At 38.2% G+C, this 13,686-nt stretch overlaps 2 protein-coding genes across 2 annotated transcripts in view; one reads left to right on the plus strand and one right to left on the minus strand.

Annotated features, from left to right (window-relative positions):
• Positions 1-73: 73 nt before the first annotated feature.
• LOC138059156 (cAMP-dependent protein kinase type I-alpha regulatory subunit-like) lies at positions 74-7,253 on the plus strand. Its single transcript, XM_068904688.1, has 9 exons — positions 74-284; positions 429-584; positions 654-745; positions 840-901; positions 1,133-1,179; positions 3,483-3,581; positions 5,242-5,484; positions 5,735-5,816; positions 6,360-7,253. Exons 1-9 carry the CDS (start codon positions 81-83, stop codon positions 6,530-6,532), a joined length of 1,158 nt encoding a protein of 385 aa, XP_068760789.1. The 5' UTR covers positions 74-80; the 3' UTR covers positions 6,533-7,253.
• LOC138059155 (short-chain dehydrogenase/reductase family 42E member 1-like) overlaps positions 7,037-13,686 on the minus strand; it is a 16,630-nt gene continuing 9,980 nt past the window's right edge. The window contains exons 7-11 of the mRNA XM_068904687.1: positions 12,078-12,212; positions 11,846-11,911; positions 10,985-11,048; positions 9,880-9,956; positions 7,037-8,270 (exon numbers count right to left, since the gene is read on the minus strand). Coding sequence (XP_068760788.1) covers positions 8,043-8,270; positions 9,880-9,956; positions 10,985-11,048; positions 11,846-11,911; positions 12,078-12,212 — 570 coding nt within the window. The 3' untranslated portion in view covers positions 7,037-8,042. The remainder of the gene's footprint in view (positions 8,271-9,879; positions 9,957-10,984; positions 11,049-11,845; positions 11,912-12,077; positions 12,213-13,686) is intronic.

The following is a 13,686-nucleotide window of genomic DNA, read 5'->3' on the forward strand; positions in this document are numbered from 1 at the left end:
ATAAGTACCCCCTCCCCCACGCATTTATTTCAACGTCACATTGACGTCACTGCGTAAAGATAACTTAATGTGACGTCACCATGGTTCTTCTCAGATCCTGCAGGCACTTCAATATGGCAGCTAAAAAGCAGGAGGGAGACGCCGAAGCGCTTAGACAGTGCGAAGTCTATGTTGAAAGACACAATATTCAAGCTATACTTAAAGACTGTATCGTACAGCTCTGTATAAAGAAGCCTGATAACCCACATAGGTTTTTTCGCGAGTATTTCGAAAAACTTGAAAAGGTGTTTACTCTTTACTGGGAACTTCAACCTTGTCGAGCTTCATTCCACATTGGGTTTTTCGTTTTGTTTTCTCTAAAGTAATCCGTTTTAAAACTTTTGAACAGTCGAATTCAATGCAAACGACTTGTGTTGTTGCTCACCTAGGAATTTGAGGCAGAGCCCCAGGATCACAGCGAACCAGAGCAAAAACACGAAATCGAAGATCAGCCAGGGCCTTTTCGAGGGGTTTCACGTCAGCGTCGGGGCGCTGTTAGCGCAGGACCAATTACAGAAGATGAAGCGACCTCATATGTGAAAAAGGTAATTTTTCTTGACCTTCTTGTCTTTGTCAAAGAAAAAAACTTTTAACTTGAAACACTCTTTCTTCAGGTTGTACCTAAAGATTATAAAACTATGGCCGCCCTTTCAAAGGCTATTGCGAAGAATATCCTATTTTCTCACCTGGACGAAGGAGAACGGAGGTCAGTGCAGGAAAACGTTAGTCTATGCCATCTTATTCGCACGGAAATTTGTCGAGAAGTGTGTTTTCAAATGGCGCTTAATTTCGTTTTACAGTGATATCTTCGACGCCATGTCTTTGGTTAAACACGGCGCTGGGGAAACAGTAATTCAACAAGGTAGGTATTAAAGCCATGAGACGAATTTATTTCATCCCCTTTTGACTGTGCAGTAAATTATACTTCGTAGAATCATCACGCGTTCACTTCGAATAAGTAGAAAATCTTTTCCTCATATTATACTATTCCCCATGTCGAATTATCATGCAGTATTCGCACGTACACGAGTTAACGTTACTGCGACAGTAAATCCCCAGGGGTACTCAATTTTTGTATATTTTGCTATCTCAGGTGACGAGGGAGATAATTTCTACATCATTGACAGCGGGGAAGTTGATGTAAGCTGAATGTGCGTCTTCTCTGTTTACTTATGTCAGTTTTGAACCATATGAAACTAGGAACTTTTTGCTAACAGCGAAACATGTGTGCTACCTTCGAGGAGAACTGCATATCAGCCCGAAAATTTGAAGCGGTCACGGAAAAAAGTTGTAAGGTTTCAGTAACTTTTACTCGATATTGTGGCTACAGTATTGGTTAACTTGGTAAGGCGAGGCATTTGCTTTCATTGTTGTTGTCAAGCTGATGACAAAACCTAACTTCATTTTCATCCCACATTCTTTGAACTGGAACTCCAACAAACACTGTCTTTATTTTTTGTTGTTGTTAACAAAGACGGCTCGTCGTTTGAATTTGTGATTCACGTTTTGTTACATCATAAAAGAAAAACTGTTTCAACTTTTCGTGATGATCAGTGTGGCTGAAGTAAGCCATCACTTAAGTGAAAGAAGGACAAAAGGTACGACGTTCTGTGTAGTTTAAAATCCAGGCATCGAATTATTCTATCTTAACCATAAACTTGAGACCTGGTGCAAATATCCTAAAGATTTCTTGTGGTCCTTCAAGCAGTACTTTCCAGTTGGCAGCCTCCAAATCACTCACATAATTTTATATACAAATTGTGTGCCAAATTTGGAAAACAAAAAATACATAAAGCAGAAATTTGTCCAAGTTTTATTCTGGAAAAATTCTGTTCCAGGGCTTGGTTGTTCAAAAGCTGTTTGATGCTAATCCCAGATTAAAAATTAGCCAAGGAGTTTATTTCTCTACATAAAAAAGTTTGTTCAGGGCTGATATTTTCGGCAAAAATTTTACATCAGAAAAAATCAACCTTTAAAAAATGAAACCAAAGCTTTCGCTACTCCTGGGTTAAGTTAATTGGCTTTAGAAAAAACTGGGCCCCAGGTAGTTAAATTCCTCTGCCTGGTCTTAACCATTTTGCCCCTAACAGATAATTGAAATTTTTGGTTGTTTGGAAAAAATACATGTTTTTTGGACCAGTAAGAAGCGCAATAGTAATCCAACTGTTATTTTAAAGGAAGATGAAAACTGGACTTACAAAACTGAGAGACTATTAGCCAACACTCTTGTAAGTAGGCCATTTGCTCCCCTCTTAGGTCCCTCTACTGTTTTGGTAATTAACAACTGCGGATTAATCGTCTGAACCACAATCAAATCGACACAACCAAAATCGTCTGAAGTTATCAGGGCGCTCAAGGCGATCTTTGCACGACACTGCATTCCAGAGGAAGTCAGGAGTGATAACGGTCCACAGTATGCATCAGCAGAATTTACCCAATTCGCAAAGGACTGGGGATTTAAACATGCAACAAGTAGTCCCTGCTTCCCACAGGCAAACTGCAAGGTTGAACGAGCAGTGAAGACTACCAAGTCTCTTCTGAAGAAAGAGAAAGACCCAACCAAGGGACTGTTAGCATACAGATCTACCCCACTTGCTTGTGGACACTCGCCAGCAGAGCTACTCATGGGACGGAAAATCAGGACCACCCTTCCAACTTTTCATACAAATTTGGCCCCAAGTTGGCCTGACGTCGACAAGTTGCGGCAAAAAGAAGCAGAGAGCAAGGATCAACTTCAACCAGCGTCACAGATCTGTTCCGCTAGAGCCACTACAACCCGGCACCCAGGTGTACATTAATGACAGGAACACCGCAGGAACAGTTACCGGAACAGTTGCCAGTGCAGCAGAAACACCAAGATCCTACACGGTTGAGACAGGTAGAGGCACAGTGAGACGGAATAGATCACACATCACACCAGTTCCTGGAGACAAACCGGAGATGCCGAGTAGCAAGGAACCTGTGTCTGTAGACAAGCCACCAACTCCTGTGAAGTCCCTTCCCTCACCCTGTATATCCACAAGGCAAAAGAGACTGACCAAGCCTTCGCTTAGGTTGAAGGAGAGTTTAGGCCTTGCATGATTCAGATTTGTTATATGTTTGTTTTAAATCTCAGACAAGATCTAGTCGTTGTTTCTTATTTTTGTTTGCTGTCTGAGATGAGAACCTTAAGTTGTTTGTGATTTTAAAAAGGTTGTTTGTGACCTTGAAAAGGGGAGATGTTGTGTTAGTGTGAACTTTGGACTGTGTAGGCCGTGTGCAATAGGGACTGGGGAGAGAAGGAATGAAACATGTCAGTCGTTGATTAACTTAGTTTCATCCTGTGTCTTAAAGTTGGATAACGTTTCAATTAACAACTAATGAGATTCCCTTTTGCCAGGAAAATGATAGCATTACATTTCTGTTCTCTAACTTTCTTATTTGTATTGCTTTTTCGTTGACAGGTATTTGTCATTGATGAGTATGTCTCAACCATTGGAGAGGGAGGGAGCTTTGGTGAACTAGCTCTGATCTATGGCACTCCAAGAGCAGCAACTATAAAGGTCTGTAATATCTAGTGAACCTTATCCTCTCACAAAAGAGTTTTAAGTCTCCCAAGCATATTTGCCAGCAATATGCTTCCCAAAACTTTCATATCATAACAGATGTGCAGTGCAGCCTAAATTTTGTTTTTGCACTGGATTTTGTTGTGTTTCAGTTATTGCACTTACTGTTATTTTTAGGGTCTTTTAGTTTTTTTAATCCAAAAATTTAAAATGCTTCAAAAATTTTTAATTTTTGGCTTCCCTGTTGATTTCAAAGAGTATATGTGTGTATATAAATGTCATTCTCCACCCCGTCTGTCATTGCAAAAACCCATTGACTCCTGGGGGTTCCCCATTGGCAAGTAAAATCGTTTGGCGTTAGACAGAGTAAAATATGTACTATGTATGGCCGGTTTAGGGATGAAAGGGTTAAAAGAACATGTATACAAGTACTAAGATTCTCAGGTGAGTATGACACTAGAGAAGTTTGGTGACAAAGTTTCAGGGTTAAATTTACCATGTTGTCAATGCAACTTGCTTGATTTCTAAGGGTAACTTTTTGGTGATTGACGTCACCAGTTTGAATTTAACTGTTACCATTTGTAGATTTTGATGGGCTTCATCGCTCATGACATCAAGGGCCTAACAGTTACTCTTGGAAAGGAAGCAAGTTACCCTTGACAACGTGGTAACTTAACTCGGAAACATTGTCACCAAACTTCCCAAGTGTCATACTCAACTGAGAATGGGCCATTTCCGAGATGCTGTTTGTCTCGGTTTCGAAGTGAGTCTTGGTGCTCAACTATTGTAAGGGAAATGAGTTTGACTTGCATAAGAATTCGCAACTCATTTCCATTTGAATGGTTGTGCACCAGGACTCGCTTTGAAACTTAAGCATGCAGCAACTCTGAAATGGGCTATTGTAGTAAGTTCTCTTATCACCCTCTTCCCCCAACCACCACTCGTAAGTGTGTCAACCATTGTAGCACAGTTTATCTGCCAGGACCATTACCGTCATTTTCATCTAAGCATGGACACGTGACGGGAAAACATGCTCTAAGTAGCAGCAAACATGACAAGGTTTGTCTTTAATCATTCGAAGTTTGGGAGATGTTCATGCAAGTTTTCCTAGAATGGCGGAAAGACTGGACATCGAAGACTTTTTCTAGGAAATTGACCCTAATCTGATAAAGTATGCTTCGAATACTTTTGAACCATCATGCGCAAAAGTTTCAATTTTTTGCTTAAAGGCTGCGAAACTCAAACTTCAAAGAACATGTTTCCTCGTCATGTGTCTACGGTTAGATGAAAATGACGGTATTGGCTCTCATTACACCATTTGATCTTTCTGTTATTTACAAATACAAGTAAAGCTACCAGTACGTGTAAATGTATTCTAGGTGGGCGAGAAGAATGATTACATTTTATATGAAGCTAATGGAAAATAAGAATTTTTGTCTTTAACATATGAGGAAGAAAATGTGGTAAAAGAAAAAAAAAGGAATGTCAACACAAAAAGTCAAGGACTGAAATGGAGATCCACACAGAAATGGACCGTGTAAACATTATGCTAATTAACAAAGGCTAATCTGGTGAAGAATTTAATTTTAAAATTAACAGGTATTGTAAAATTAATGCTTGTCATTTTGTTATTTAACCACATCCTTTGTTCCTTTAGTCAAAAACAGATGTGAAGCTTTGGGCTATTGATCGTGTAACCTACCGGAGGATTTTGATGGGAAGTCAAATTCGTAAAAGAAAGATGTACGAACAGTTCTTGGAGAAAGTCAGTATTCTTGAGTCTCTAGACAAGTGGGAACGTCTGACTGTGGCAGATGCCCTAGAAGCTGTCACTTACGAGGACAATGAAAATGTTGTAGTTCAGGGTGAACATGGTGATGAATTCTACATCATTGTTGATGTAAGTTTTGTTGGGAAATTTGAGTGACCTTTGTAAAATTATTGGTTCTCAGAAAGCTGTAAAATGTTTGATAACCGTTGGTTTCCAGTTGTAAGAGACAGTTCTAATTCTTGCTCTCTCTTTCTCTTGAAAGGTTTTTTTTCAAATACAATCAGTGATTTATGAGCAATTTGTCATCCTACCCAGGAGAATTTATTGAGGTTTAATTTTTTGTATGTATGAATTTAAATATTTTCCAAACTTGTTCAAGGGAGTTGCTGTGGTTCTGCAGCGGCGTTCTCCAAATGAAGATTACATTGAGGTCAGCCGCTTGGGGCAGTCAGACTACTTTGGTAAGTTCTACTGGATTCAGCTCCATTTTAAGAGCTGCCTGTGTGGATAGAAACTTCAGTGGAGTGTCTCCACCATTATTATCTGTAAAACAAGGAAAATCCTTATGACAGTTGTCCTTAAATGACTTCCTAGGGGAGCATCCACAACATTGGATTTCACAGTCTGTGTGGAGTTGTTTTGCAGACTTTTATTTCTACATGTCCACTCTTTCAACAAGATTTACTTTTCGACCCCCCTGTCAATGTTGTGGAAGGCTAAAAATTAATACCAAGGATGTCTTTGAACCTTCAAGGGAATTGAAGAAGACAGGGAAGTTCTGTAACTGGTTTATGTTAACAAGTTGAAGGAATGAGCACACAATCTGTGTTTTAGTTTGGTGTGGTTTATCAGTCTCCATGCAGACTGATTTGTCCCAGTTCATTAACATGGAATATGAAGAAAAGTAAACGAAATAAGGGACATTAGATTCAATCCTAAACATGTTGTGACAAAGATGGTGCTTTTAAATTATGAATTTGTTTTTTAAACTTTTCTCTGGATAGGCGAGATAGCACTTGTCTTGAATCGACCTCGTGCTGCCACTGTCAGAGCAAAAGGAACTCTCAAGTGTGTCAAGCTTGACAGGCAACGGTTTGAAAGAGTGCTGGGTCCATGTATCGATATCCTTAAAAGAAATATTCAGCAATACAACAGCTTTGTGTCATTAGTGGTGTGAGGATGGTTGTGATCTTGCTAGTGTAACCGATGTGGTAACTATGAAGTGTGCCAAGAAGGGAAGCTTTTTCTTGTAACTTCTAAGCAACGTAAGGCAACCCAGTACTTTGGTGGTAGCGGGACGAAAAAGTGTTTTTAAGTTGTTAACTACTAAAGTCTTAATGTTACAGTGCAACGCACCTTACCTTGGCCACCCAACAAACTTTGACATTTGACAATTACTTGTAAATACGTCAACTCAACAACCCATGCAAACTTTGCAAGGTTAGGAGACATGACTGTCAATCAAATTCGCACACCCTGATTGGAGGACAATTTGTAAAAAAACTTTGTTAGGTGGCCATGGTAAGGTGTGTCACACTATAATGGGATGGTTCGCAGGAAGAACTGGATGGGCAAGAAAGTCTATGTTTTCAGAATTTCTCAGCAAAAAAAAACAAAGTGATCTTAATCTTAATTGATTTCATTCTTAAAATTTGTAAGTGACAAATACTTTGAGACATAGTTGACAAAAAAGTATACTGTTTTATGTAACTCCTTCATTGAACTGTGAAACATTTGTGTTTTAATACATAAAAATTATACAGATATAGTCTTAGGAATGTGTACTATTTCTTGTTAAGCCTCTTAGAATCTTTTTGCGTAAGCATATTATTTATAGTTTTTTGTTTGCTCCAACATAACAAAATGTGGTGGAATAAAGTAACTGAGTGTATGAAAAAGAAGCAGCTGTCTTTTGTTTTTGTCTACAATATTGGACACATTGGGAGGGACAGTCATGCGTTTTTTAACAGAATTCCGACTTATCTTATTTCTAGGACCAATTCAATAATTTTGCCCTCCCCACAGTTATGTTGCATGGAGGCTAGTTCTGTCAGGAGTATTTATTTTATTTTTTTAAACTTGGATTATTGGTTTTACAACTTAAGCAATGATAATAGACCTTTTTGCAGATACGGTGGCCATCTTGATTTCTATTGTTTCAAATAGCTATTATGGGATGCCCAGGGGGCAAATACATATTAATTTGCTCCCTGAGCATCCCATAATGTCTTTCGGAACAATACAAATCAAAATGGCCGCCATATCTGCAAAAAGGTCTATTGTGCAGCATTGGCCAAAATGACAAATTGACACTTAAAAGTTTGGAATAGTGCTAGGATCATTAGTCAAACTTATACAACTGCCAACTGGGAGATCTTGGATAATTTATCTGTATCAAATTGTTTATGTATGATTCATCAGTCCTTAGAGTGAAACTTTGAGATATCAATCATCAATGGGGGATAAACAGGTGTATGTTAGTCCAAGTTAATGCCTTGTCCTATGTGTATTTATACCAGATGAAGTCCCTCCCCCTATGAATTTGTTTACCCCTCTGTTGTTTCTAAGGTTGTCCTGACCCTACTCTTGTTTAAAGCAGCTTATAGAAAATCCTGCCTCATCAGCTAGGCAATATTAATCATTGGGCCCATTTTCACTAAGGACCAGTGACCACTGAAAAAAAATCTCTACATTACAGTGGGTAAACAACCTAGAATGAAGCAAGCAATCATAATGCCCACAAAAATGTTCACTATATGATATACAATCCGAGATGGTGGATGTCTGGGCCTTCCATGACCTGTCTTCTTGAATTGTTCTATGATTGCATCCAGTGTGTATTTCTGTGGATTGTACCCAAGATGACCTCTTGCCTTCTTCACACTAAAGTAATGTGTCACTGCAGTAGTGTATACCTGTAAGATGTAACATTAAATCACAAGAAAGAGTGGCAGAGAGAGGTTCAAATAATAAAGAAATAGCCTGAAAACGTTCTGGCCTTGGCTTCTTTGCAAGTGAGGGTTGTCGATACACCCAATGTGAGTCAGATCATGGCAGGTTGCCTTGATCTGATCGACTTGTATCTATGTGTTGATCAGAGTCAAGCTGACTCGACCCGTCTCTCCAAAAGTCAGTCTTTCTTTTGTGAAGTCGGTTTGTGAGAAACTTATAAAATTGAACAAAAACAGTGAATAAGGAGAGTAGACCAGTGTCTGCGAAATCAAACCAGTTTGATAGACTGTAGTTGATTTGTCAGATTTTTCTGCCCTCCCTAAGTGTTACCTTTGTCACTTGCAACCAGACTTCCAGTGAAATGGATCAACATTCGTAAAGACAGGTCAAGCCAACCGCAGACTTCGATGGTACAGTAACTGTCATGTTTGTGTGCTTGCTTTAAGAACCTGGAAGTTTTATAACTGTCTTTTGTGCAACTTGACTTCTGGTGACACAAGTTACCTGTATTGGCAAGATGGGTGAACTCGACCTGACTCATATTAGACGATCCAACTGAGATTTGGTGTATTGGAAAGGATGTTGCAAGGTACAAAAAGGACAGTTTTAAAAAATATTCAACCACTGTGAAGCAGCTAAGTTTAGTTTTGTTCATATTTCAACAGGGATCCATATACCGTAATATTAGAGATTTTAGTTTACTGGATATTCATCCTGTGTATTAAAGTAAAGATTTCCTTTGTGTTAATTGGCGTGCATTGAAAGCATTTCCATTAAGTATGGGTTATTCCTAAAATTTTTTTACAAGTTTTAATCACAGTCTAAGCTGTTCTGTCTGTTTGCATTATCCTTCTGTTACTACTTCTAAGGTTAAGATGTAAAAGGGGTGGGTTTTGTTGAATATAATAATAATTATTATTCTATGCCAAAGAAACAGGAAATAGTGGTAATTGGCTTGCGAGAACCTTGGTGGTGTGTTATGAGGGAGCCATATTTCTCAACAACCATTAAAAATGGTGGTTGTTGACATAATTTCAAGAGTCTGTGATGGTTCACAGATGATTTTTAAGCATCTTCTATATTATTGTTACTGCGTTTTTCATAATTCTGCAGAATAGTAACTTCAAGCGCTAAGCATCAAACTGTGTTTTGGCTTCCATCAATCAAATTTCCGAACATAGCCGGGAAGATTTGCTCCGCTTCCAGAAAGTAAATTAGAGTTTTTGTTTAGTTCACAGCTTGAACATCATTATATGTTTTCAGAAATTCTTCAGTGAAAAGATTTGTACAGATTCCATGGCTCCATCGGCGTCAAGTTTGAATATACGAATCTACCATGGGAACCAATGATGCTGCTTGGTGGGTTAGTCACGCATCAGTTGATTTTGTCATCTGTGGTTGGTGTCAGAAGTTTGATTGATGAAAGCCATAACGCAGTAAAACCTTGTGAAAATGTTTGAGCTCAGGAAGCCTAAAAGTGAATTATGCATGAGCTGCAAACCCTCTATCTTTTAGTGTAACACCAAACTGAGTCAATAAATTACCATATCCAAACCACAAACAACTTCTAACCTCTGTCCTTGTAAGCAATGGCTGAAAATTATAGATGTATTTTCCAACAACAGAATGAACTAATTCTGTGAGTAATGCTGGAAGAGAGAGAGAGAGAGGTTCATCATTCACATCACTCAGTGAGTCAATCAGTGAACAACACAACTGCAAAAATATTAATGTCTTAATAAGGACAGTGCTTTTAGACCCTATGGTTCTCATCTTCTTTTTAATGAATAGCTGGCCTCAACACACAAACCTACACAGTATTCGAGTTTCACAATGCAGTTAAGGACGCAGTTAATTCTAAGGTATTTTTGCACGGGTTACTGACTATGCAGGAAAAGCAGATTGTAACAAGTGTTATTGAAATCCAAAAAAAAAATTGGGGGTAACCAAGCATTTTTTGAAGATAATCAACAATAATTATTTGTAAAAAGCTTTAAAATATAAAGCTATGTATGACGGTCTTTTCCAAATTCAAGCTTAATTATCGCTGAAAAATGCGTGGTTACCCCCAATTTTCTTTTTGGATAGCAAGAGCACTTGCTAAGTTCTGCTTTCTCCTCATAGTTTTCAACTGCGTAAAAATATCCCTGTATTAGTAAGCACCGCCGATAGGAAATCAGAGTATCTCGAGATGTCCAGAACGTATGTGCAATAACAATAGTAGGCACCGTCCTTAATCTCCAGTTTATTGAAAGTGACAGTCCAGTCTCCTTTGCAAGGACAAACCTAGGAACACTATGTTGGCCCAAATTTCCATGAATTTCCAAATGATGAATTACAAGGTCATTGGCTGGATTCCTGTACGGAGCACTTGAGATTTTTCTCTTTATAGTTTGCATGCCTGTGTTATAGCAAAAATGATCCATCTTTTTTTTTTCCAAACCCAGTCATGATTAAAGAAAAATAATGTTTATGCTTTTGCCCAATAATTATACTTGGGCATTGATGGAATACATGTACAAAATTAACACAAATAATATCCTGGGGCTGGTTGCTTGAAGCATGGTTAGCGCTAACCGTTGGCTAAGAGGTATCAAAACCTATACGTTTCCATGGTATTTAACACTGGTCAGCGCTAACCATGCTTCGAGCAACCCAGACCTGGTAGATTACTTACCAAACATATAGATTAGAGTTATAGGTAAATGTATCTTTGGAAAGGAATATCCCAGACCTTCAACCTTTTGGGAGAAAATGAAAAGGAAGATTTGCTGTGAACAGCAAGTAGACTGTGTTTTGTTGTTTTAAACACACTAACAGCTGAGCCCTTTTTGTGACCATCTTGTGTTGGCCTGACCACCTTGCTCATGGTCAGGGTCCCAAAATACCAAAAATATATTAGATAGTCAAATCCCAATATTGTTTAACTCTACAAAGCAATCGCTTCCCTTATGTGACTACCTTGGTTGACAGTAAAAGTGAAGTGAAAAGAGGGGGTTCAATACCACCTGCTTCTCCCCACCCAGTTCTCCCATCCTGTGTACCTACACAAATTCAAAGACCTTAGACACCTTTTGAGACACTGACACAACTGTACTATGATAATAATTTATTATTATCACCAATTCAAAAAGGTTTCCAATTTCACTAGAACAAATCCTGTGGTTTTTTTTGTAGCCTGGGAATGAATTTAGGTTTTTCTTTTATGCACAAACTTTGTTCAAAGCCTTGGAGGATAAGAGGGAAATAAAAAACATTGCCAAGTTTGTGTTTTGACTGAATGATAATGCAGTAAGAAAAAAAGCAAGTTCCTTTTAAAATTTCTTTCAGTCTCCTGCATCCCTCCCAACCCCTGTTTTTCCTGACCCTTGCTTCCTGCACCACCCCCTCCACCTTTGATAGGGTTTCCCTTTTGTCTATTGGGTTATTTGGAAGGTTGCTGGAAAAAAAATACCTGAACTTAAGACCATAAAAGCACAGTACTTAATATTATTGTTATGGTAACCAAAAGGAATACGGTATATTTTGCAAGCCTTACTAGAGGTCGGAAGAACTCAAAATTGTTGACTGGAGAATCATCAGATATAAAATATGCCTGCCCTGCCTGCAAGGCAATGATAAAAAGATGAAGGTATTATAATAATATCAAGATCACACAGAAACATCACAGTCAATATAATATACCTAAACTATTCACAAACTTTCTTTACATTGTATAAGCGGTAAATCAGATAAATGGTGTAAATTCAAATACCATACTTGATACTCACAGCAATTGAATTAGCACTTTTGAGGGCTTTTCCTGCCAAAATGTGAGCTTGAACTAAATTGTTAACATGAACAAAGTCAACAACAGCATCTCCTTGTCCATATTTGAAGATAAACAGCCCTTTCTTTATATATGACTAAAAATAAAGTAATAAATAAAAATATTTTAACATGGCAGGAAATGTCACATTTGAATACAGATTGTGAGCAAAATTTCTGGTGCCTGATTTCCTGTATAAGGTGTTTTACTTGCCGATTAGGGGAGCAGGTGTGAATGGGTTAACCTATCTTAATAATAATAATAATAATAATAATAATAATAATAATAATAATGTACTTGCTTATTACGCATCTAAAAATCTCGATGCGTTTACAAAAATATTATATATATAGGGGGTAACCACGCATTTTTGGAAGATAATTAATCAACAATATTTGTGACAAGCTTTAAAATACAAAGCAATGTATGGCATTCTTTTCCAAATTGAAGTTTTATAATTATCTCTGAAAATGCATGGTTACCCCCAGTTTTCTTTTTGGATACCAAGAGCACTTGCTAAGTTCTGCTTTCTGCGCATAGTTTTAAACCACGCAAAAATATCCCTGTGTTAATAAGCACCATGCATAGGAAATCCGAGTATCTCGAGATGTGCAGAACGTATGCGCAATAACACTTTTTTACAATGGTAGGCACCGTCCTTAATAGATTTTACTCCCATGACTAATGCCAGACGATTTTACAATGTCAATGGACTGTTTGGACTGTTCTACTGCGTCCTCATTCTACAACCATATTGTGAAATGGTTCAATAATGTGAGCAACTTAAAACTTACTCCCCCAAATGAACAGATTCTATTCCATATAAAGGAGGAAAAATGCAAACTGACGAACGCCCAAGAACGCAGACTACATATTCTCCTTCTATACACCAAATATTATTTATACACTTGTAAAACACTTTCTAAGATGCCCAACTTTGGAGAACTACAGAGGAAAATTGAATGGCAATGGAAACTTGAAAACTGCTCTTCTGTACTGCTTGCGGTTTGAGCACTCTTGTGACTCCACAATGCAATCCAACAATGCTTCAAGCCAACAGAGATGCTGCGCTAGAAGGATCCGAAAGGATTCACAGTCCAAACCTCGAGGAGATAATTTAAAATTGTTGCAGAGAACGAGGACGGGGGGCCCCATCTGGGAATTTGTTACGGTATTGCTGTTTGGGGGCCCGGTTCGGGGCGCCTTTTGTGCCCTGTCGCGGCGTGGTTTCGGGGGCTTTGATTGGGAATTTTGTTTTGACTCTCGCCCTTTTGTTTTTAACGCTGGCTCCTTGACATTCTCAGTGGACTCGACAGCCTTTTCTTTTCTTCTTTTTTCATTTTATTTGTATGCTTGTATTCTTTTATTTTATCTTTCGGTTTGGTTTTCCCCGTGGGTTCGTTTCGTATTGTCATCGGTTTCACGCCTAGTAATTACCGATTGTTCATCACTTGTTAATTTTTTGCGAAATTATATGTGTTATCACGCCCTGTTATGTAATCATCTTTGTAATGTTTTGTTATCTTTTATACTGTAAACTTATTTAAGGAAATTGTAATTTACTATTCACT

The sequence above is a fragment of the Montipora capricornis genome, chromosome 8, assembly GCF_036669925.1.
Source record: "Montipora capricornis isolate CH-2021 chromosome 8, ASM3666992v2, whole genome shotgun sequence".
Taxonomy (NCBI): Eukaryota; Metazoa; Cnidaria; class Anthozoa; order Scleractinia; family Acroporidae; genus Montipora; species Montipora capricornis.